Source organism: Egretta garzetta, unplaced genomic scaffold, assembly GCF_000687185.1.
Source record: "Egretta garzetta isolate BGI_Z169 unplaced genomic scaffold, ASM68718v1 scaffold187, whole genome shotgun sequence".
Lineage (NCBI taxonomy): Eukaryota > Metazoa > Chordata > Aves > Pelecaniformes > Ardeidae > Egretta > Egretta garzetta.
Window position 1 is genome coordinate 297,374 of NW_009260342.1, and position 21,996 is coordinate 319,369.

General features: G+C 42.5%; 1 protein-coding gene, 1 long non-coding RNA gene and 7 other non-coding genes across 10 annotated transcripts; 1 reads left to right on the top strand and 8 right to left on the bottom strand.

Annotated features, from left to right (window-relative positions):
* The first annotated feature begins 10,020 nt into the window (after nucleotides 1–10,020).
* On the top strand, nucleotides 10,021–15,260 carry HEBP2 (heme binding protein 2). The gene is made up of 5 exons (XM_009642667.2): nucleotides 10,021–10,082; nucleotides 12,507–12,591; nucleotides 12,958–13,093; nucleotides 13,352–13,517; nucleotides 14,182–15,260. The coding sequence occupies exons 2-5, from the start codon at nucleotides 12,517–12,519 to the stop codon at nucleotides 14,354–14,356; spliced, it is 552 nt and encodes a 183-aa protein (XP_009640962.1). The 5' UTR covers nucleotides 10,021–10,082; nucleotides 12,507–12,516; the 3' UTR covers nucleotides 14,357–15,260.
* Nucleotides 15,261–15,369: 109 nt separating this feature from the next.
* Nucleotides 15,370–21,498, bottom strand: LOC118452690. 2 transcript variants are annotated; one of them, XR_004842492.1, is made up of 12 exons: nucleotides 20,795–21,497; nucleotides 20,222–20,261; nucleotides 19,908–19,953; nucleotides 19,508–19,539; nucleotides 19,002–19,094; nucleotides 18,365–18,391; nucleotides 17,859–17,911; nucleotides 17,502–17,553; nucleotides 16,908–16,957; nucleotides 15,884–15,914; nucleotides 15,650–15,692; nucleotides 15,371–15,477 (listed from the first exon to the last, which is right to left on the bottom strand). It is a non-coding gene; the product is annotated as an uncharacterized LOC118452690 (long non-coding RNA). The 2 variants fall into 2 exon arrangements; XR_004842493.1 differs by lacking the exon at nucleotides 18,365–18,391 and having other exon boundaries at nucleotides 15,370–15,477; nucleotides 20,795–21,498.
* Nucleotides 15,760–15,835, bottom strand: LOC118452701. Its single transcript, XR_004842502.1, has one exon. It is a non-coding gene; the product is annotated as a small nucleolar RNA SNORD47 (small nucleolar RNA).
* Nucleotides 17,026–17,104, bottom strand: LOC118452700. The gene has a single exon (XR_004842501.1). It is a non-coding gene; the product is annotated as a small nucleolar RNA SNORD79 (small nucleolar RNA).
* LOC118452695 lies at nucleotides 19,365–19,450 on the bottom strand. Its single transcript, XR_004842496.1, has one exon. It is a non-coding gene; the product is annotated as a small nucleolar RNA snR60/Z15/Z230/Z193/J17 (small nucleolar RNA).
* Nucleotides 19,618–19,698, bottom strand: LOC118452696. The gene has a single exon (XR_004842497.1). It is a non-coding gene; the product is annotated as a small nucleolar RNA snR60/Z15/Z230/Z193/J17 (small nucleolar RNA).
* Nucleotides 20,023–20,104, bottom strand: LOC118452699. Its single transcript, XR_004842500.1, has one exon. It is a non-coding gene; the product is annotated as a small nucleolar RNA SNORD24 (small nucleolar RNA).
* LOC118452698 lies at nucleotides 20,333–20,399 on the bottom strand. The gene has a single exon (XR_004842499.1). It is a non-coding gene; the product is annotated as a small nucleolar RNA SNORD75 (small nucleolar RNA).
* LOC118452702 lies at nucleotides 21,196–21,273 on the bottom strand. Its single transcript, XR_004842503.1, has one exon. It is a non-coding gene; the product is annotated as a small nucleolar RNA SNORD74 (small nucleolar RNA).
* Nucleotides 21,499–21,996: the final 498 nt, after the last annotated feature.

The following is a 21,996-nucleotide window of genomic DNA, read 5'->3' on the forward strand; positions in this document are numbered from 1 at the left end:
CCAAGTATTTTAAGAGAGTTTTAGAGCTACTTCATGCTGCTGACAGCAAATGAGAGAAATTTTACAGTAACTTGAAATGGTTTAGAGCTGCTTAGAACAGTTTGTAGGAGGTACAGATTGGTCTAGAAGGTTTTAGTACTACTTAGAGCTCTGTAGAGGAATTTTAGAGCTGTGTAAAATCACAGAATCATAGAATCATTTTGGTTGGAAAAGAGTCCAACCATTAATTTAAGACTGCCATCCCATCACTAAACTATGTCCCTAAGCATCTCATCTACCCGTCTTTTAAATACCTTCAGGGATGGGGACTCCACCACTTCCCTGGGCAGCCCATTCCAGTGCTTGACAACCCTTTCATTGAAAAAATTTTTCTGTGCTCCAGACCCCTCACCAGCTTTGTTGCCCTTCTCTGGATGCACTTCAGCACCTCAGTGTCTTTCTTGCAGTGAGGGGCCCAAAACTGAACACAGTATTCAAGGTGTGGCCTCACCAGCACCGAGCACAGGGGCATGATCACTTCCCTACTCCTGCTGGCCACACTATTCCTGATACAAGCCGGGATGCTGTTGGCTCTCTTGGCCACCTGGGCACACTGCTGGCTCATATTCAGCCGGCTGTCAACCAGTACCCCCAGGTGCTTTTCTGCCGGGCAGCTTTCCAGCCACTCTTCCCCAAGCCTGTAGCACTGCAGGAGGGTGTTGTGACCCAAGTGCAGGACCTGGCACTTGGCCTTGTTGAACCTCATACAGCTGGCCTCGGCCCATCGATCCAGTCTGTCCAGGTCTCTCTGCAGAGCAAAGGGAGGAGTTTAGAGTTACACGGCAGAGATTTAGAGGCATTTTAGATGTATTTAGAGACCCACTAATGCTGCTTATAGCAACATAGAGGAGCTTTAGATCAGTTTAGAGGTGCTCTGAGGTTTTTAGAAGAGGTAAGGGAGTACAGTTGTTTGGAGTGCTTTACAAGGAGGTTTGGCACACTTCACAGGACTTTAGAGCTGCTTAGAACTGTTCATAGGGGCTTTAGAGAGGAGCTAGATCAATTTAGAGCAGTGTGGAGCTGCTTAGTGCAGCTGTTTCTCTAAACAGGAGTTTCAGAATTGCAAAAAGGAGATCTAGAGGAGTTGCAAGGAGACTGAGAGGGGTTTGAGACCTATTTTGAAGGATTTTACTGCTGCTTAAAGCAGTGTGGAAGAATTTTAGATATTAGTGCTGTTTAGAGGATTTTCAGAGAGGAGAGGTGGAGGTTTTAGAGGAATTTATAGCTTCTCACCATTGTTTAGACGTGACTAGAAGAGTTTCAGAGCTGTTCAGGTGTGTTTTAGAGCAGCATAGTGCATTTTAGAGGTATTCTGGAGCTGTTTAAAGAAGTCTAGACTGTTTTAGTGGCACCCTAGAGTGTTTTAGAGTTAAATAATTTTAAAAGGTGTGATTTAAAGCGTGTAATAATAGCTCTTACAAGAGCTCATCAGAGGTGTTTTGTAGCTGTCTGGTGGTATTTTAGAGGGGTTTTAGAGTATCTCAGAGCATCTTCAAGGAGCTTTAGAGGTCCTTAGAGGAGTTTAAGAGGCCTAGAGGAAATTCAGGGATCTTCAGATCAATATAGAGGTGTTCTAGATAAGATCAAATTAATCTGAAAGCTGCTTAGAGGAGGTTTGGAAAGATGTTAGTGCAGTTTAGGGGACCCTAGTACTGTTTAAAGGGTTATCACAGCTCCTCAGAACTGCTTAATATGCTTTTGAGTAGTTTTGGAGGAATTTGGAGCTATTTTTCAGATCTTTAGAGCTGTTTATTGGAAGTTTAAACGCATTTTAAAGGTGGTAATAGATTGTTAGAGATGTTTAGAGACGTTTAGTGGCAGTTTAGAGCTGATTAGAAGAGTTTTAGGGTGGTTTAGAGACCACTCAGAGGTGTGTGAATTCCATCTTGCAATTGCCTCATTGCAAGAATACAGAGGTCCTTACAGCTCTTCAGGGCTAATTAAAGGACTTTTAGAGCAATTTAGAAGAGGTATATACCGGTTTAGAGCTGCCTAGAGAGCATCAAAATCTTACAGTAGTTTAGAGATATTCTGAGAAATTTTAGAGTTGCCCCAGCCCATCACCTCCCCAGTTCAGTGCTGGTTCAGGGTTGGGACTGTCTTCCCACATCTTTCAAGACCATGATCGCTGTTTCTGACTCCCCTCACTGCCTCTGCCCCTCTCTCCCAGTCCTTGGGCATGGGTTTCGTGTTTCAGGGCAGTCTTTGCTTACCTTTAGAAGGAATGCAATTAAGAAAATGATGGTAAAGATTCTAAGACTCTCTGATATTTATACTGATAAGGCCCCATGTAATTACCAGAAGGGAAAAGAACCGTGCTTTAGCCAAAACCAATACACAAGTTATTCCACAGAGGTTTGAAGGACAGCATAGGTCCAGTTCAGCAGTACAACGTAATACAGTGGATAATTACTAACTCTCTTCATTCCTCCTACAGTCGTCAGCAAATTAATACCTGCACGTCCCCTTACACTAGTTTCCCAAGTGCTAGCACACCACACGCAATCAGCAGTGCCAATGATGGGTATGTGAGTTCAGAGTCGTAAGGATGAAAGAAGTGAGTTTACTGTCACCATTTAAAACACTTCCTCTCCTTTATACTCATTTCGAGTACATGTTTAATGCCAAATATATCCCTCTGACAGAAAAAAAACCAACAAAACAAAACCAAACAAAAACCCAACAATTAGGAAGGCTTAAATGGCTGTGGGAATTTATATTCAGGAGAATCTGAATACATGAACTCACGTTCAGGTTCCAAAATCTGCATTGTAAATTTTGGGCAAGGCAGAAGAAGAGTTTTGGCTGTCTGCAAGCTGCAGCATGCTGTGCAGTGACCGGAAAAGTGGCTTCCCCCTTACCACTGAAATAAGCAGTGAAGTGTCAGTGGTGCCAAATCTCAGAGGATAATAAGGACACCAGTGAAAACAACAAAAATCAGTTTTCTTTTTCCAAAACAAGTATAGGAATAAAAATATGGTTTTATAGATTTAAAGCAATTTTTCTATAAGGAAAAGAAATGAACATGAATGTCAAAAGCTTATCTAAATAACTCCATAGGGAAATTTCAAATAGGGAAGTTATAAACACTCTTATGTTGACATGTGCAAGAACCCCATTATTCATATAACTGCTTTGCTGAGGTAGCTTAACTACTAAAGGTAAAGGCCCTGCAAGCTTCCTCCAGAGATTTTTATTGTTGCTGTGTTAACACTTTCAACATTTTCTACACTGACTACAGTTTACTACCCCTGTCCTTTACCTCTAGTTTCCCCAAACCACACTTCTCTCTACCTATACACAGTTTTGACATCTGGATTTTCCCATTTTTCAAGCCACCGTGTTCTCGTTGGACATAATCAAACTATAGTAACCAAGCCTAAATGATGGCAGAAATTCAAAAAGACAATACCTGTGCAAGTGATCAAATTCTGTTAAATACCATTTTGTCTGGCTGGTATTCAGAAGTCCATCATCTGAGAAGCTGACGTGATATCATTGTATGTAAAGCATCTACCTCATTTTCTCTGCTCTAAATCAAAAGGTGTGAAAATCAAAAGAAATCCTGACCTCTCAGATTTTAAAATTGAGTTTTAAACTGGTAAGTTGGATATCAGTTCTGCCTGGAAGCTTGCCAGTTTAACTATTCTAGAATTGAGCATAACCTGGAAGATTTTCTTAATTTAGGATTTTCTTCACTCTCCTAACACAGACATGCAGACTGGTGTGTCTGCTGCATAAAAGATGTTTAACATGCCAAGATATTAATTTTTTAGATGTTAAGATGCTTAAATGTTTCACCTTCCCATTAACAATTCACTAATAGATACTAGAGTATATTCAAATATAGAAATAGAAAGACCTATCACGGTACACTGGATCCATTAGTGAGCTGATGTGATCATTGGCAACCAAGAGAGCTTGAGGGGCTTTTGTATTAAAGTAAAACTCACCTCTAAACACAAACAACAGTGCCATCTGCTGCAGAACGCAGCATTGGCTCATCTTGAGAAAAGAGATAAAGAGAGACCCTGTCCTTAAAGAGTCCATCTCTGGAGGCCTTACTGGCATAATCTAAATAACAAAAATGACCACCAAACCCCCACACCCACTACCAAAATCTCCACTGTTAGAAGATGGAGGAAGTTCTGATATGGTCCATACTCATGCAACTAAGATCAGGACAAGGCTTGGGAGACAAACTCTCATCTTGGATAACTGACAGATTTGTGCTTAGGTGGTTAGCTGGATCAACGGGCCAGAAGGAGAACACTTTCCTACAGCCATGTGTCACTAGTACCTGCGTGGCAACACATACATTCAGAATTAGGTCACAGGGGCTTTGTAATGGGCTCCTCATTCTGCTTCACATTACCCCAATATGTACCACAGTGGTCCTCAACTCATACCACTGAAGAGCTATCGCAATAGAGACACCCCCAGCAAGAAGCTCATAATTTTTTCAGTTATCTCTTCATGTCATTTTGGAGAAAGTGGAGAATGTTATTATTCCAGGAGAGCATTTTCTTTAACATTTCTCTAAGACACTTAGTCCTTATGCTCTGGGCCTATTTCCATCTTCTCTGGACATGTTTTCAGGTCCTTGAGACTCCACAGAGAAAGCCTGGGCTCTTTAGAGAAATTTCTGCATACCTGGGTCTTTTTCAGACCCCTGGAGCTGTTCCCATCATCTCATAAGAAACCTTCAGTGCAGTCAGGAGCTTACCCCAGGCCCTGGGCAGAGGAGCTGCCAGGTGGTCTCAGCCCATGCAGCATACAGATTGGAGAAAGCTAAGGATGAGAGGGAGGGATGGAAAGATGGAGGGGACCAAAGCAGGTGAAGAAAAAGAAAAGGAAAAGATCACCTTAGAAGTCTAGGAAGGCAGAGCAAAGAAAGAAAATGCAGAACCACTGCATTCTTACCCACAAAGACAGGGCAGAAGGTATTTGCCTGAAGGACTGCTGCAAGACACAGATAGAAAAATGCTGGGGCTGGTACTGAGCTCCTACTTAATTCTGGAGAGCCTGTCTAGTAGGTGAGATGGAAGAGGCCTTGGGCTGCCACTGTGGTTAGAATAGAATAGAACAGAATAGAATAGAATAGAATCATATAGGTTGGAAAACACCTTTAAGATCATCAAGACCAACTGTTAATCTAACACTGCCATCCCACCACTAAACCATATCCCTAAGCACCTCGTCTGCCCATCTTTTAAATACCTCCAGGGATGGGGACTTGACTGCTTCCCTGGGCAGCCCATTCCAGTGCTTGACAACCCCTTCTGTGAAGAGATTTTCCCTAATGTCCAATTTAAACCTGCCCTGGCGCAACTTGAGGCCATTTCCTCTTGTCCTTGCTAATGACTTCTTTCTTGTCATTGCTTGAGAGCAATATTTGTGGTACAGATTGTGAGTGACTTCAAATATTGGACTTACCTATTGATAAGAAACAATCGGTAAATGCCTGTTCTCCTTCAGGCTGTTTTTTGAGCCCTCTCTCTGAGTAATGCTCTCAGATGACTGATGCCTGGCTCCTTCCTCTTCAGAGTTGTATTTGCAAGGAGGGTGTATTCTCTCTCACCTTAGGCTATAGCTTAAGTCATTGTTAAAAAAACATTTTAAAAGGCAAAAATAGCAATACAATAGATTTGTGTCAAGGCTTTTTTCTAGCAAACACTGTTACCTATGTCACCTTAATCCTGTTTCTCTGCATAAGATGTTCCTATCTCAAAGAAAAAAATTCACCTTGTTTCATGTTCTTGTTTCTGAGAAGAATCTGTCAATAGCAGAATGCGGATGAATTTGTAGGGGAAGATGAATTCACTTCCTCTCTTTCCAGCACTCAGAGAGGACTGCATGTTTTCTGTGGATTTAGATGAGTATTAATGCTGGCTAAAGAAGTTTACTGAGACGATTACTGAGAAGCGAAGACTGAGAGGGGATTTCATCAACACAAATATCTCAAGGGTGGACATCATGAGGACAGAAACAGACTCTTCTCAGAGGTGTTCAGCGGCAGGACAAGGGGCAACGGGCACAAACTGAAACATAAGAGGTTTCAGATGAGGAAAAACTTTACTTTGAGGGTGACAGAGCACTGGAACAGGCTGCCCAGGGGGGTGTGGAGTCTCCTTCTCTGGAGATATTCAAAGCTCACCTGGATGATGTCCTGTGCAAGCTGCTCTGGGTGAGCCTGCTTTAGCAGGAGGGTTGGACTGGATGATCTCCCAAGGTCCCTTCCAACCCTTGCCATTCTGTGATTCTGTGATTGCTTGTAGGGTTCAGCTGATAACTAGATCTCTAAACAGATCCATATTAAAAATAACCCTTATTTTGGAAAGAAGCCAAGTCAATAAAGCAGTATATAAAGCTGAGAAGGCTTCCAGTCTCTCTCTGGGCTCTATGGACAGAAGACAGGAAGGTTTAGGAAGGGTTTTCATGGCAGCTGGAAGGAAAGATTAATTTAGGATCAAATCTCCAAACCTAGAATGGTTCCAAAATGTGTTCTTTGGCAGAGAAATCTTGGAAAATGCCAAGTCAAGAGTGCTTTGGAGTGATGTTGGATGTAGAAAGCTTTTATTTGGTCAAGAGCAGTCAGTTCCATGCAATCTCTGATGAAGTGAGTAAGGAGTCACTCATTCAGCAAGATTTTAGGTAGTGCTGTCACTGAGTCAGCTGTTCAAGGCAGCAGGGAGATGTGATAGTTTCATGTGTCATTTGTAACAAATTAGCTGGAATCAGGCAAAAAGCAGGGGGACAAAATCCACATATGCATTTCCAGAAAGCAAATGATTTTTGGCTAAAGGCCAATCCAATGGGAACAAATTGGTGTGCTGTCATAAAGTGTGTTGGTTAGAGCGTAAGGTCTAAATACCATCTCATTAGAGTTACAGCAGAGATTTCATTTCCGCAATTTGCAAGGGATAACACGGAATCTCCTTGGAACAGTACTATAGTACAATCAGCTGCTGCTTTAGAAGATGGTATGCTTATGCTTCTTCATTTTCCTGGAAATGAGAACAAGATATAAAATGGAATTTGGTAGAAGGCTTTCTCTTTCTTTAGCGCAAGGAGACAAGTGGCTTCTTTTGGGAGATAAATTTGCAGAAAACCACAGTTCATCCAACAACTTACAAAGACAATTTTGCTGCCGTGGACCTTATATTTACTACATAACTGCAGTAACATCACATGCTCAGCTTCTCTGCTGTGAAGAGCTTCTGCATCATCTGATAAGTGTGTGTTTGCAAAAGCAAATTCATTTATACATGCAGTGTCTCAGTTCTTTTAAATCAAAATCATTACCAAATGCAAGGCTAACCGGTGCTCTGACAGGCTTAGGCAGAAATGCAGAACTGCCTGGAGCATTTGTATTGAGACCCCTCGTTAGAACACGTGAGCGGCCAGACTGGAGACACATGCATCCCTCTCTGTCCCTCACACGCAATTTTTTCATATCACGCGACAGACTTGTCAAGTTACAAGAACATGACTCAAAATTATCATTAATCATACTGTAACAAAACATTTTTTTCCTGGGCTTCTCCAGCCCTGACACACTTAGGTCAGTGGAAAAGATTAATCTTTTTTGTGCAAGCAGTCTGTGCTTGCCTCTAGGGATAAAGGCAGCTTGCAACACACTGGCATGAATTTGACAGCAGCTATTGCAATGTTGCCACAGAGCAGATGTAAGCATTTCTGCTTTGCAGCGTGTTGCTTAAGGCCTTGTCTGGGCTTGTTATAGATAGGGTCTATAGAGAGGAAAAATGGAAATCACAAGTGATCACATCACCGGCTTGTCCTTACACTTATCCAACAGAAGCTGCTAGCCTGAAAAAACATTGCTTAAGTACTGTTCTAGAAAATACCAGCCAAGTCCCAGACATATATATACGGCATTAAACAGAGGTGTCATAGGCTACCTTTGAGACTCAATTCCTGCCTGTTTAATTAGTACATTTAGGGCTCCTCTGTGGGCAGCAACTCTTTGCATTAGGGGGATAGTGTACAAGGAGAGGCTGGTATTTATATAAGCAGTATGAGCCTTTATTACTGCCCGTTTCTGCTTTCCCCCATGCAGTAGAGACAGCCAGGCAAACTAGCAGCATACGTATGCTGTTGAACTTCCCTGTCACATGTTCTGCGAACTACTGGGACCTCAAGGTGCTAAAACAATTCTTTCCCCTTATTTTCCTGTGTAAAGGGGAGGGGTACAGGGTTAGCACACTCAGGTTTTCCCCTCTTTGGAGGTACCAGTGCGGCTGTGTGTCAGCTTCCGTCACAATCCTTTCCCCATCCCCCTAATTATATACGCTTTGGGTATGTATATAGTTATGTACCGTATACATGTCCTCATGCCTGCCCTACTGTCTCTTCCAACTGTTGACATGTTCTCTCAATTTATATGTGAAAAACAAGAGTGTTGGAAAACAACCACTCAGGAAAACACTGATGATTGTTCTCCAACCTCGGGCTACTCCACCAGGAACAGTTAGCTCTTTGTCAGGGACAGAAACGTCAGCTGGACACACTCAAACAGACTGGGGATTTGTTCTGGGTCTCTCTGCTTCAGAAACAAAACGAGAATTCACAGGGGGCTTGTGTTTGTCTACAGATTGCCCCCCTTTCAAGGCAATACTTCTGTGTGCTCGTGATTTGGGATAGATTTGTTGAGATTTGCCAAACTGTCGTGGCTGGCATAGTTTTTTACATGGCCTTCTCTCCTCTGGAGAAAATAATTACTAGTACACACTTGACAGGAACGTTAGGGTGAGAGGGTAATGTAACAGCTAACCTTGCACAAGCACGTGCCTTTGCATGCCTGTAGCTCCTGAGCAAAGACCATGAAGTAGCAGCTTCTGCTTCTCCAAAATGCCCTGCTGATTTTCCTGTTTCACCCGAGCAGAACACAGGTAAAATTGAGAGAAAGTTTACCCTGTAAAGTAAAAGCATGCAGAGAACTTGTTCTACATTTCAGGCCTTAGCATGTTCTAACAGGATCCATCAGTGAAACACTCTTCACCCCACGTCTGTAGCTTTAGCTTTGTGGCTTTAGACGTTAAGTTTGCAATTGCTATTTGGTGTGGGTTTGATTTTTTTTATTCCCCCTTTTGGAATAGGAGTGTATCACACAGCATCCCGATCAAGTCCTCTACAAGCAAAGTGTGTTCCCTGTTAAAAGTCATTCCAAGTTACTGATTTCAAATGTCCCAGAGAGCTCAGGTGAATTTGGCCGCAAGGAATTTGCACAAACCATGACAAACAGGGGAGGTGTTCTTGGAACTCCAACTGTGAAGTTTAATCTGCCCTATTGTGCTGGTACCTAAATATGTCTGGAGCTGCAGCTGGTTAAATGAAGAGTCCAGCTTCACTTTGTGTATTATAAGCAGGACAGATTTTCACAATAGCTTTGTATAACCCCTTTGTGCAGATATCCAAGAGCTAAGGGGGCCTATTAGTCTCAAATACCGCTCAAAACAGACAGCCATTATAGAACACTGTCTGTCTTTCATAGCGTGCCAGCAGAGATCTCGTGAGGATGGCCTTAGCTTAGTTTGCAGCCAGATTTCTACCTACCATGTTACCCCAGGGGTAAAAAGGAAAAGCTGTCATTCTGAACCATCACTCTCATGCAATCTGAGTCGGGGGTGTGTGTGTTATTTATGTGAAATTCTTTCTCCTGAGAGCACAAAACCTGCCGCTGACCCTGATTTAAGTAGGCACAAAGCCATGGAAACCAGGGGAAATCACACAAGGGTACAAAACTCTTTGTGGAGCCAGATCACACACTGGACCCAATGTTGCTTCGTGGGCAGTAGGTGGGGCTTCCAGCATTTGCGTGGGAGCTCATCAGTGAGACCCAGAGGAGGAGGAGAAGGCTACAACCTCCTGGCTTTCATAACAGCATCTCCCTCCAGTAGGGCTGAGGCATGGGCGGAGTTTGATGAAACTAAAATAAACACTGACACGCAGCATCCTGTTGAGTATGTGCAGCCTCGGAAGGACAGACTGCAATAGCTAGAAGGATAAGGACAGCTGAACACGTAAGTACGTCTACTTTCTCCGCTTTCTTCAGCTAACTCACGGCTTCGTGGAATGGCATGTTCTGGCTATGCTTACTCACTGCATCGGTGTAACCTGTGAAGATGCCTGCTGTGCTTTCTGGCCCTCTGGCCCATGTGTAACAGCCGTGGAAAAAGCCTAGCCACCCTGCAGTAATATTTACATCAACAGATGGAAATCTCAAAGCTAAGCTTTCCTGTAAATATAAAATGTAATTCAAGTGTAAATATTTGGAGGATTTTTCTCAGTTTGTCTTCCCCCTCCCCCCCCAAAGCATTGGGTTATGTAATTCAAAAGTATCTTGTACATGCAGTCACTGATAGTATTGGCCACAAAGTTATAAAAGACAGAGCTGTGAGAGATCTAACCAGCAGTTAAGAGACGGTGTGTTGGGGAGGGGTTGGAATTGGCAAGTACACAGACAAGCCAGCTCAAACTGCAGCTACTACAACTGCATGTGTTGAAACGGAGGAATATTTACTTCTCTGCTTCCTAACGTACCCAGGGAGCACATGAAGAGGAGAAATGTGTTTTCTATCGAGTTGTAGCAAGGAGAAAGTAAGTGAAGCAATAGCAAAGCAGCATCATCTTTGCTTTTGAAATGGCGATGGGTAAAATAAATTACTGTAGACGTTTCAGTATCATGGCTCACATTTGCTTCTAATAAAGTGATTGGATTCCTGCTTTACTGTTAGGCTTTGATGATTTGTAAGTACTATTGACAAAAAGTGTATTAAGAGTACAAGCATCCAGCTTGGGACTGTGCAGCAGTCCCTGGTGGCCAGTCGTTCCAGTAAGGACTGCTGAAGATGTTTTATCTTCAGGCTGGGACAGGGCAGGGGGACAGTGCCTGCTTTTAACCGCTGGCATCAGTCTCCTGCTGTGGTTCTCTGATCTTCCCTTGCTCTAGGGCAACAACTGACGGAGCTGCTAGAAAAAGCTCAACATGCGAGTGCTCTGTGCATTACTTATTTTAAGGATTATAAGTGAAATCAGTGCCAGCAGGGGTTTTTTGGGTGGTTTGAGGGTTTTTTTTTGATAAAAGTTTTTCAACCTCACTGATCCCAAAGAGAAAACTCCTTGTAGCCACCTCTAAACCAGGCTACAGAAGGGGATTAACAACATTCAACAGTGGTCTGCACATCAGAAGAAAATGGAAACAGGTAAGAGGGTAGTCAGGTAGCGCAAGGCAGTTTGTGATTTTACAAAAATAGCCATTCACAAACGTCACGTTAAAGATGACATACATTAAAGACTTTATCACTGGAGGCGGGACATGCTGTGAATTGCATCAGTGCACCTTTAATACTACAAGCCCATGAAAAAAGTGAAGCCACAAGTGACAGAGCAGTGGCTTCTTGTGTGGGCAGCTATAAACAGTTGAGGAGGCGAAGAACTGAAAAACAAACTGAAAGTTTGTTCTGTTACCCAAGAAACAGGCAATTAAGTTATACGCTGAGAATAAAATGTACTATGACCTAAGAATCCAGGTAATTGCTGAATTAGTTATGTGTCATCTTTGCAACATGAAGTGAAAAGGACGTTGTAATGTAATAGAAAGCAGAGATCTTCTCAGGATGTAGGTTATGCACTACAGTCTGCCTGGTATAGACAAAAATCGTAAAAGGTGGTTCCTAAAATCTCAAGACTTTTAACCAGATGTGATTACTCCAATAGTGATTTTGATTGGTTTAGCTTGCTTTATTTTGTGACAGTGAGAGGAAGGCAAGTGTTTTCATGTTTTCGGCTTTTTCCTTCTGTGTGAAGACTACCTAGGAAAGTAGCTACATATTCACAAATACAGAAAATCTCATCTATCCATAGGATTCTGGGGCTAAAGGCCTCTAAGAAAGGCATTGGCTATTATGAGGCCCAATAAAGTTATGGGCACAGTCAATAACCCATCAACACCAGTACCTTTTCATCCAGGAGCAAATTGGCTGAACTCCTCCAGTCCTTTTTACTTAGGGGTTTCCACACAACTGTCATTTGCAGAATCTCACCCTTCTGTTTTGCAGCCAGGAAATGCCTTCGCTTCACAGAGAAGCGAGGGCAGCTTATCCTGGAAGATGACCGCTCCCACATCAGCCTAGAGGTAGCTTCTGCATCCTGGTTCTCTGTTGGTTCCTTCAAGGGCTTAAAGGATTTCAGCCCTTGTTGAATCATTGGGGATAAGCACTGGAATCCGGGCCTTCCACAATTTCAGGGACGACTGCCTTTTAGAAAGTACCAGTCTCTTGCCCGAACTTTTCCAGTCAGTTCTCAGCGTAGCAACTGTTACTGAAAGGCTGAAGACCAGAGGCTGAGGAAAAACTCTGTGACATTAGGCAGAAAAGCCCTAATGCTTTCTTCTTCCCCCACTGCATTGACTGGAGAGAGGTCCATGAACTGTGTCTGCCTTTCAGCTCTGGCGAGATGATCAAATCCTTCAAGCAAACGTTCCTGTCCCTGGATCTGCAGTCCCCTCGGTGGAGCTCAGCAGAGACAACGGTAACCACTAAAGGCCAGGGGAACAGCACTTGCTGCAGTCAGGGTGCTGCAGAGCTAGTGGATTTAGGATTCTGCCTGATGAGCGGGGAAGCGTTGCTAGGGACACTGTTAGCACCAAATCGCAAAGGGGAACAGGAACACCTATTTATAAGCCCTGAGGAGCTCAGCCCAAGACAGGACAGCACGGTTTTGCAAGGGAGGCATCAAATGGTTTCATGGTGGGGGTACGCCTAGAGTCTGCAGCTAAGAGGCTGCCCAGTGTTATCTGATTGCAATACTTTCACATCAATTTGGAAAGAGTAGGTATTCATTTATGTCATCTGTAGTATTCATCTCATGGTTACTGTGACTTTTGCTGCCTTTCAGGCAAAGGATTATGAACTGCGTCAGTATGAGACAGCGAAGTGGGTCAGCACAGTCATTAGGGGAGAGACCCAGAAGGAGGCGATGCGCCAGGGCTTCTGGAAACTCTTCCACTACATCCAAGGGAAGAATGAGAAAGGTACAATGTGCTGCTTTTGAACTTTAAGAAGCACAAATGGTAGACAAAGCTGAATAGTGTAAGACAGTAGATGAGCTGCGGGACAAAGCAAGTTTGCTTTCCTGGTCTAACACCCTTGTGACTCCAATAGGCCAATACACCCATGAGGCTGCTTTGGTTTCTGGTTTTAGGATAAGTGCGTGACCCTTTTACAGCAGCCTTCAGGCACTGTCTTTCCTTACAGCTTAGAAGACTTTTTTTCCCCCCCCTCTCCTCTAGAAATGAAAATTGATATGACTGTACCAGTGACATGCCTGATAAAATCTGGCTGCACAGACTTCAAGATCTCTTTCTTTGTGCCCTTTGAGCACCAGGACTGTCCACCACAGCCCACTGACTCAGATGTGTTTATTGAAGAGCGGAAAGCAGCAGCCATCTTTGTCCGGTAAGCAGCACCAGCACAGCTAACAAATGAAGGTAGCTACCTCTTTATTACAGCTGGTTTTTAACTGGCTATATCCTGTTTGTTCACAGCCTCGATTTCTAAATGCTCAAGTTCCATCAATTTTTCTTAAGCTTGGGTGTCTCACCAAGAACAAAAGAAAAATGACCAAGTTTTGAAACATACTTTTCTCAGCACTCTTGGGTATTGCATTGGGTGGGTTTGTAGTGATGCAGCCTACAGAATCCTCCTCTCTGGGGCACACCCTGTGCTACAGAACACCGAAGTCACTCTTCCAGCCCCCTTTATTTGTAGTCCCAAACTCCCCACAAAACCTGCATGACAGTTCTCGATTACAGAAAAAGCTTCCAAAGCTACACTTGTCCTCTCTGCATGTAAAGCCATAGGCAATAATCTGTGTCAGCCAATGCTCTTAAGAATTGCAAGCAACTTGAGTATTTTTTTTAAAAATCCTTTTGAAGTACTATACATAGCCATGTACTCCCTGGCAGTCACTTCTGCATAGTTTACCTAATAACTATGAACTGCATCGAAATGCTCAAACACTGCATGCTTTGCAAGCCTGAAATTTCCTTCTGGGAAAAAAAAAAAAAAACCAGGTCCTTGAACTCTTAACAAAACCCCCCTCCCTCTTCACTTCTACCAGGTCCTTTGGTGGATTTGCCTCCCCAGAGAAATATGCTGAAGAAGCTGAAGTCTTGGCCAGAATCTTAAGAAACAGAGGCCAACTATTCCATGAAGACTTCTTCTATACTGCAGGCTATGACAGTCCCTTCAAGCTCTTTAACAGGCACAATGAAGTGTGGTATTTTAAAAAGTAATATGGTGGCACAGAATATTAAGAGGCTACTAACCAGCTCTGAATGGAAACAGAACTTATTAATGGCTTTTGCTTTACTGCAGAAGATTTAATTTGCACAGACACAGGATCATGCCTAATTAATTTTCTCTAGAATGAAATACTGTTCTGGCTAAAAATATTTCAGTTCTTTCTGTAAGATGTTAATTAAATTCAAGTAGATTGTACCAGCTGGAGTGGGAGGGAGATATGACAAACCTATTCCCCTTATTGAAAGGTTCTAGGGAACACGTAATCTGAAAATATTCCTGCAGAACAGTTTAGATGTCTAGAAGTGCTACAGCAATACCTCAAGTGTTACAGAGAATGAGTTCTTTATACAACTGACTTTGCCCATATTGGCATCATTCCTGTGACAACAGAAAGATGGGGGAAATGAATTTTTCAGAGAACAAACCTACCATTAATGAGTTTTGGGAAGCAGCACTACCTTAGCAGGCCCTAGTGCCTCACGAGCAGTAACTTTTTCTAAACTAGTATTACCAAAACTCTCCACACCTCTCTGGTCTAGGTTTTTTTTCTTCATGGAGGGTGCATACTGTCTTGTTCCAGACTAATGCCAGTGACCAGATTGGATTTAAGAGTCCATTGGAAAAGGGTTGACAGTGTCCAAGCTGTATGCTTATTCTGTGCACATCATCTGCACCTGAACATATAATACCAGACTTAGTGGTAGCCTGTAATTTTAGGAGCAAATACACAAGCAGTACTGTTCAGCTCTCACCTACAACACACTCGTTACTACAATTATTTAGCTTTGTCCAAATCTTGGTATTGCTCAGGTCAACTGCAGTCTGCACACTAGCAATATCTGACACCCAAGTTAAAACACTTGCAGGACTAGCATTTAAGCTAGTTTAGTCCCTTTTCTAAATCAAGCATTTGAAGCTTTTATAAAGTAGCCTAGAGCTGTTTTACAGCAAGCTGTTCCAAGTCAGAAAGCAGTTCACAACAACAGGTAGAGTTTACAAATTTTTATTTGTTCCAATCAGTATCAGGCAAACATTACCAGTGTGTGAAAAAAGCTTGGCTTTTTTAAATGCTGTTCATGCAGTTGTAACCCATTATTCTGCAATCTTCCACCTATTAAAAACAGACATAAGAACCATTATATAAGGCATCAAACCAGCACAAGAAGCTTGCTGGGAACAACTCAGACCTTAGATTTTCATCTCTGTTCAGAGAGAGAGTTCAAGCTAAGGTTATCATCATTTGTTCCAGCAAATGAATTTTACTATTAACTAGTTACACTCACCTTCTCTGTTCTTCATACAGTAGTTTCAAAGTTGCCTCCTCACCTAAAGCAAGAAAACACAATTAACATATGCAGTAGCACAGCCGCTAAAAGCTCCACAGCAGCTTTGTAACCTCAGAGAAGAATGGAACGGAAACTGTAATATCACAGTAATTCATTTGGCAGAATCAAATTTCATCAGTGGTTACAAATATTCCCAGAAGTTAACAGAATTAATCTGTTGTGTGGTCTTACCCAATGAGGTTGCAGACAGCACAGTCCTTTCCTGAGAAAGAGAGAAGTTGTTTCAGAATAACAGACATCACTATATGCAAGTTTAATTATTTATCTAAGAAATTCTATTCAACAAACTGATTTGACCTACAAGGAGGCTGCATTTCAGCTGGCAACTGACAAGAACTTCAACTTGCAGCACCCAAATAGGATATACAAAGCTTACAAATGTTAAATGAATTGGAGATGCAGCATTACTAACACTGGAAGAATTGGGGAAAAATACAAAGCTGCTGCTTGCTTTGTGATACTGTCTCTCCCCAACAGAAAGTTGTATTTTAGGTTATCAAAATTCATTGAATACAAGTCCCATATGAATCATCTTGAAAACCTATCCTTAAAAGTGGGAATCAGTGTGCTGGAAGAAACAAGTCTGTACAGCAATCATCTAGAACTCAATCCTAAATTTGTGCTCAGCCAACATATGCAAGATTAGCAAAAATTACTGAGTAGTGACAAGCACAGAACATAGGATTGGTGTTTTGTTTTTTCTTTACTAACTCAAGAGTGCAGTATTATAGTGTCAGTTCACAAAATAGCCAGATACATCAGATATGACTTATGACAGGAGTTGTTTGCTGCTGTGCATTCTGCTGTACTATGTTATCAGCACTGTATTGGCTAAGTGGTCTCCACCAATCCAGTTCCTTTACTATTTCCACTGTGTGAAGACATTCAGCAATAAAAACCCAATTTAAGAGTCAGAGGCCACATCTTGTTCATAAAGACAGAACTCTATGTGAAGTTTACCACTAACTACAGTTCAGCCTTCCTTTTCAATTCAAATTCAGAACTACATAGAAGTGCATTCTTGCTTCAAGCACATCATGTTTATTCCCACAGTAGCCAAGAGTGGGAGAATCAGAATACAGTAAAGGAAGACAAATCAGATCTATTATAGGACTAATTTTAGGCTCTACTATCTAGGCATTTAGCACAAAGACAATATTCCAGTAATTATCTAACCCCATTACTCTACACTTACCTCAGATATAAGTTAGTCTTGTGTCACAAACTTCCCACAAGCTCCACACTCTGCAACAAGTGAAATTTTATTAACACACTCTCCTTGGCAGTGCTTCAAGAGTTTGTTTGAATGTGGGTACTGTTTCAGCACAAGAGTCCTCCTCAGCCTCTTTCAGAGAGATTCCCATTGCTTAGCATTAATCATCACAAACAGTACACACTTAGAGAAGCTTAATGTTTTGTTACTTTTGTTTCTCCTTAGAGGACCTGACCTCAGGATTTCAGACCTTACTCCCAACCACATCTACATTCACATCACATAAAAGCTCTAATCTAGCCAAACAATTTACCACATTACCCCAAACTTTTAAGATCAGCACTACTCCCTGCAAAAGCCCACTACTTAATTTAACCTGTAAAAAGTTAAATAGCTGACTACAAGCTCTGCACTGCCAGGTTACCACACATTCTTTCTTACCAACTAGAAGCTCAAGCAGTCCATAGCAGTTACATTTCAACTAGTCCATACCATCTCTTTTCAGTTACAGAAATCAGTTAACATTCTCAAGTAGCAAAATAAAATCTTACATCAACTGAGCAGGGAGGAGCTTACCAAGTAAGAAGCATTTGTCACAAAGTATCCAGCAGTTCTCCCATTCTTAAATCTACAACACACACATAAGAAAATAAAGTATCAGTTCAATGCTGATGTTACTCTAGAGTCTCATTACTGTTAGAATCATCACCACATCTTATCACTGTCTTTGGTCATGAGGTATGAGGTTCAGTCCCTGGCACCTTGGGTAAAGTGAATCCTGCAGTATCTATTTCAAAAAATAGACAAAAATTTCCTCACAGAACCTTCTGCTTAACACTGCAGCTACACTGCAATTAGAAGCGAGCATCTAGTAACTTCCCTTTCCCCTGTCACACAGTTCTGACCAGTCACATGCATTTGCTGGCAACTTACTTTTACTGGTAGCTCTACCAACTGTACCACTCCACAGCTCCACCACACCAGCCCTGGAATAAAGCAAAGTATCAGTACAGCACACAAGCAAGCACACAAGAATGACATCTAGTCAGGTGCCTGAAGTCAGATAGAGCTAATTGCAGACCTCCATGATTGAAGTCAAGGTAGTCACATCTCATCACACAGGCAGCTCACCTTGTCAGTCACTAGACAGCTATCTGCTTTAGGCTAAGGTTGCTATGGAAAAGAGGGCAAATATGCAAACAGCACTATCAGAGCAACTTCATGGGCTCACAGGTACACAGTGAAGAGTTTAGCACAAACCAGCCTGTCAAGGCTGGGCCTTATCCAGCAGTTCTTAAGCATCCTCCTGTTTTGGCTGAGATGCAAGCCACAGCCAACACTGGCCCCTTGCACCTCCCCGCAGCTTACATGCGGCAAATACTTCACTTCTATGCATATTTTTTAATGCTAATAATTACAAAGTTAAAACAAGTACTTACATCACAGTGAGAAACACTTTGGAAACCCTGCAAAGGAAAATTTGCTATTAGATAGGGTCCAGCAGAAAGTTTTAGCATAAGATCAGTTGCAGTGAAATACTGTATCAGCGTTTAGTCAAGTTTTATCCTCATTGGGATCAGAGACCTGATTCAACATCATCTACAGTAGCCTGCAACACTCCCATCCCCTTCCACAGGGGGGGTCCAAAGCCATTACCCAGCAACTCTCCCCAATGCCCTTGAGATGGCAATTCCTCAACTCCAGAGGCTGCTGGAATTGCAGAAAGGAGCGAACCTCCGAATCACAGAGTTCAGTGACATGAACTTTGTGTCACTGTCTAAGTTGGCCTAAGCTGGGAAAAGCATTTCAGATACTAAATTCATAGTACTGCCACATTCACCATTTAGTCTCAACAGGGACATTCTAGAAATCTTTAACACTGCAAAACAATTACTTAATGCTTGTATCTGTAAAGCATAGGGGATCTGAAGGCACTTAGGGTACTAGTATCTTTCCTTCAGATTTTCCAGAAACAAAATGGATTTGCAGACCCTCTCATCTCCAAAAGCAAACTTCCAAGCTCAGATGCAGCACAGCCAAATGTAGCATCCATTTAAAAAAATGTTTTTCAATTACCTTCAATCAGGAAGGCCTTGTCTTCACCAGCATCAGTAACAGGTGAAACAGCTTCTCACACTGGAGGCACACGTATCCTCTGTCCAGGGCAGCCTGCAAAGCAACACCACTTACAGAATTTGCAGCACTAACACCAGATCAACCAAGATTTTGTGTTACTGAAATGGAAAATTTGTTCTCTGTACTTCTCCTTAATTTCACAAGCACAGCCTACTCTATCCTTCTATTCATACTACCAAGTTTAATGTTTAGCCCATTTACCAATCTTGAGACCAATTTTCTGAACACATTCATGGAGCAAAGTAGTGTTTCACCCTCAGCTTCCCATGCAAATTGTCTGTCAAGCTTAGCCTAAGGTACAGGAGGCTGCATCAGATAGGAGCGAAAGACAGTAGCAGTGTGATCACCATGGGTCATCTGCTGAACTATGCCATCATCACACACAGCCTTTTCACACATTAGGGCTATAAATTAGTTTTTACAGATGCAGGCAATGCAATATTTACCTTGCACAGCTTATCACTTCATCTCCCAGTGCCTGCAACAAAAGAAAAAAATTAGGTACCCTCAGCCTTCAGGGCCAAGCCTACACCTCCTACCAAGAGGTCACAAGAGCAAGATACATCAGGTAAGAGCAAACGACAAAACTGTTCCTCACAGGCTATTCTGCTGAACTATGCCATCATCACTGTATCTGCTTCGGAATAATAGTACCAAGCAAGCACCTCTTGTGACAACTTTGAAAAACAGGAGTTCTCCAAATAAAACAAACAAATCAAGAGTTTTTGAATATTAGGAAGCATCAGTTGTTTGTGTGTATTAGCAGAAATTAATCTTAAAGCTTTCCACTGCAGTGTTTCAGCAGCTCCATGCAAGAAACCCCTAAAGAGACTACATGTTTCTCACCTGCTGATGTTTCTTCTGCAAGTCTTCCACAGGCACAATTCAAGTCCTGGAAGAAAAAAAAGCTTATGAACAGTACATTCAGAATCAAAACATCAAGGGCAATTCTAAGTTGTTGTGCCTCAGAGAAAGGTTATGGTGGTAAAAGTGCTCATCATTCTCTTGGTCAAGAGTAGCAAATAAGTGTCATCATTGCGGCACCACAGAGGAAACTTAGCTCAAGAAATAAAGTCTGCTTACTGATGTTAGAACAAAAGGTGCTGCCTAGACAAACACTGAGCACCATTTTATGCTCAATTTTCAAGAAGTATTTTTACCTTGTGAAGTAGCATCAAGTCTCCATATTCAGTGGCAGATCTGGAAGAGACAGAAGTTTCAGACACTTGTACAACTCGATGGAGTACCTCCAGCAGTGACACTAAGCACAAAGCCTCAGCATGGAGTTTTCAGAAATCACTTCTGTCCACTACTCTTATACTGAAACCATCATAGGCTCTGATTTAGTTAGCAATCCTGATAGCTACTGGTTCTTTCTGAAGCATACATCAGGCACTTTTCTCCAAACAACAAACTATTTATTGCTGTGGATGGTGAAGCAGCAGTCACGAAGGAAAAAAGGCATCTAAGATACTACTACAGTCTGGTTACAGGACCATTAGTGGATCAGAAACGAGAAAGGGCCTCAAGTCTACCTTCTGGTGTAAAGACAGACATGACTTTTCCCAGTAGAAAAGTGAGGACTGCCTGAAGAGGCACCACAAGCAATCACTGGCTTACACACACTGGTACCATAATTTCCTTAGATACAAGAGTACTCTGGGCTAGTCACTCTAACTGTACCTACACACTAATTCTCAACTTAAACTCTGTATTTCAGAAGCAGCACCTACCTGTTTTGAAGCCGTAAGAGAGGGGAAGAGTGTAGTTGATGCATCTTAAAACTGAAAACAAGAGAGTATTCATTAGCTTTTCCTTATTGTAAGAATGAAGATGTTATGTTCACACATTCTCTTTTAAAAATGCAAGTAAAACTCAAAACAATAATCCAAGCCTTACAGCAAAGTTCGCCCTGAAGCAACCCACACTTCAGCTCTTTTGAGAGACAAAGCCACAGAAATAATTGGCAGCCCCTATTTTTAAGCAGGACAGCACACTTAACTTCATAAAGGTTTTCTATAGCTTTGATTCTAGCATGTAAGCACCAGGTCAGTCCTGCAGCCACTGGTCTGGCTGCCCAGAAAGGGCCGCATGGCATTTCAGCCATGACAGATACACCACTGCACACTACTCCATGCCCAGCTCAGATATGTTGGTATTCATCACCCTCTCAGATGTCCCTACCAACATAGTTTTCATCATGTGCAGGCACAGGGAAGCCTAAGTGAGCTATCATGCTACTTTAACTGTAACACTTGGAAAGCTAACGATTACCCAGAGCACATTATACAGGTAAGGCTGCCTCCCCATTTACCAATAAGCTACTCTGCAGGGGACAATATGCACCTTCCCCACAAGGAAACAGCTCTCCCCAGCCTGGCATCTGCTTCCAAGAATTAATGTACAGAGGAGCAGGCAACCCTTAGAATCATAGAATCGTTTAGGTTGGAAAAGACCTAAAGATTATCATGTCCAACCGTTAACCTAACATTGCCATCCCACCACTAAACCATGTCCCTAAGCACCCATCTGCACGTCTTTTAAATACCTCTGGGGATGGGGGCTCGACCACTTCCCGGGCAGCTCATTCCAATGCTTGACAACCCTTTTGGTGAAGAAATTTTTCCTAATGTCTAACCTAAACCTGCCCTGGTGCAACTTGAGGCCACAACCCTAATATAGCACATTTTGCACATGCAACTCGTCCCACTTACCAGTGAAAACTACCTTCCTAAAAGGCTAAATCAGATTAAAAAAAAAAAAGTAAAGGGAAACCTAAAGCTGTTCTTTGCAGCTGCCACACACACCACCTCGCCATCTTGCAGGAGCCATTTCCCATGGGACAAGGGCTTCCGGACGAGACCCCGCAACGCGGGCCGTGCCCCGCTTCTCACCAGGCACCCCTGAGCCGTTCCCCACCAAATCCGAGCCCAGG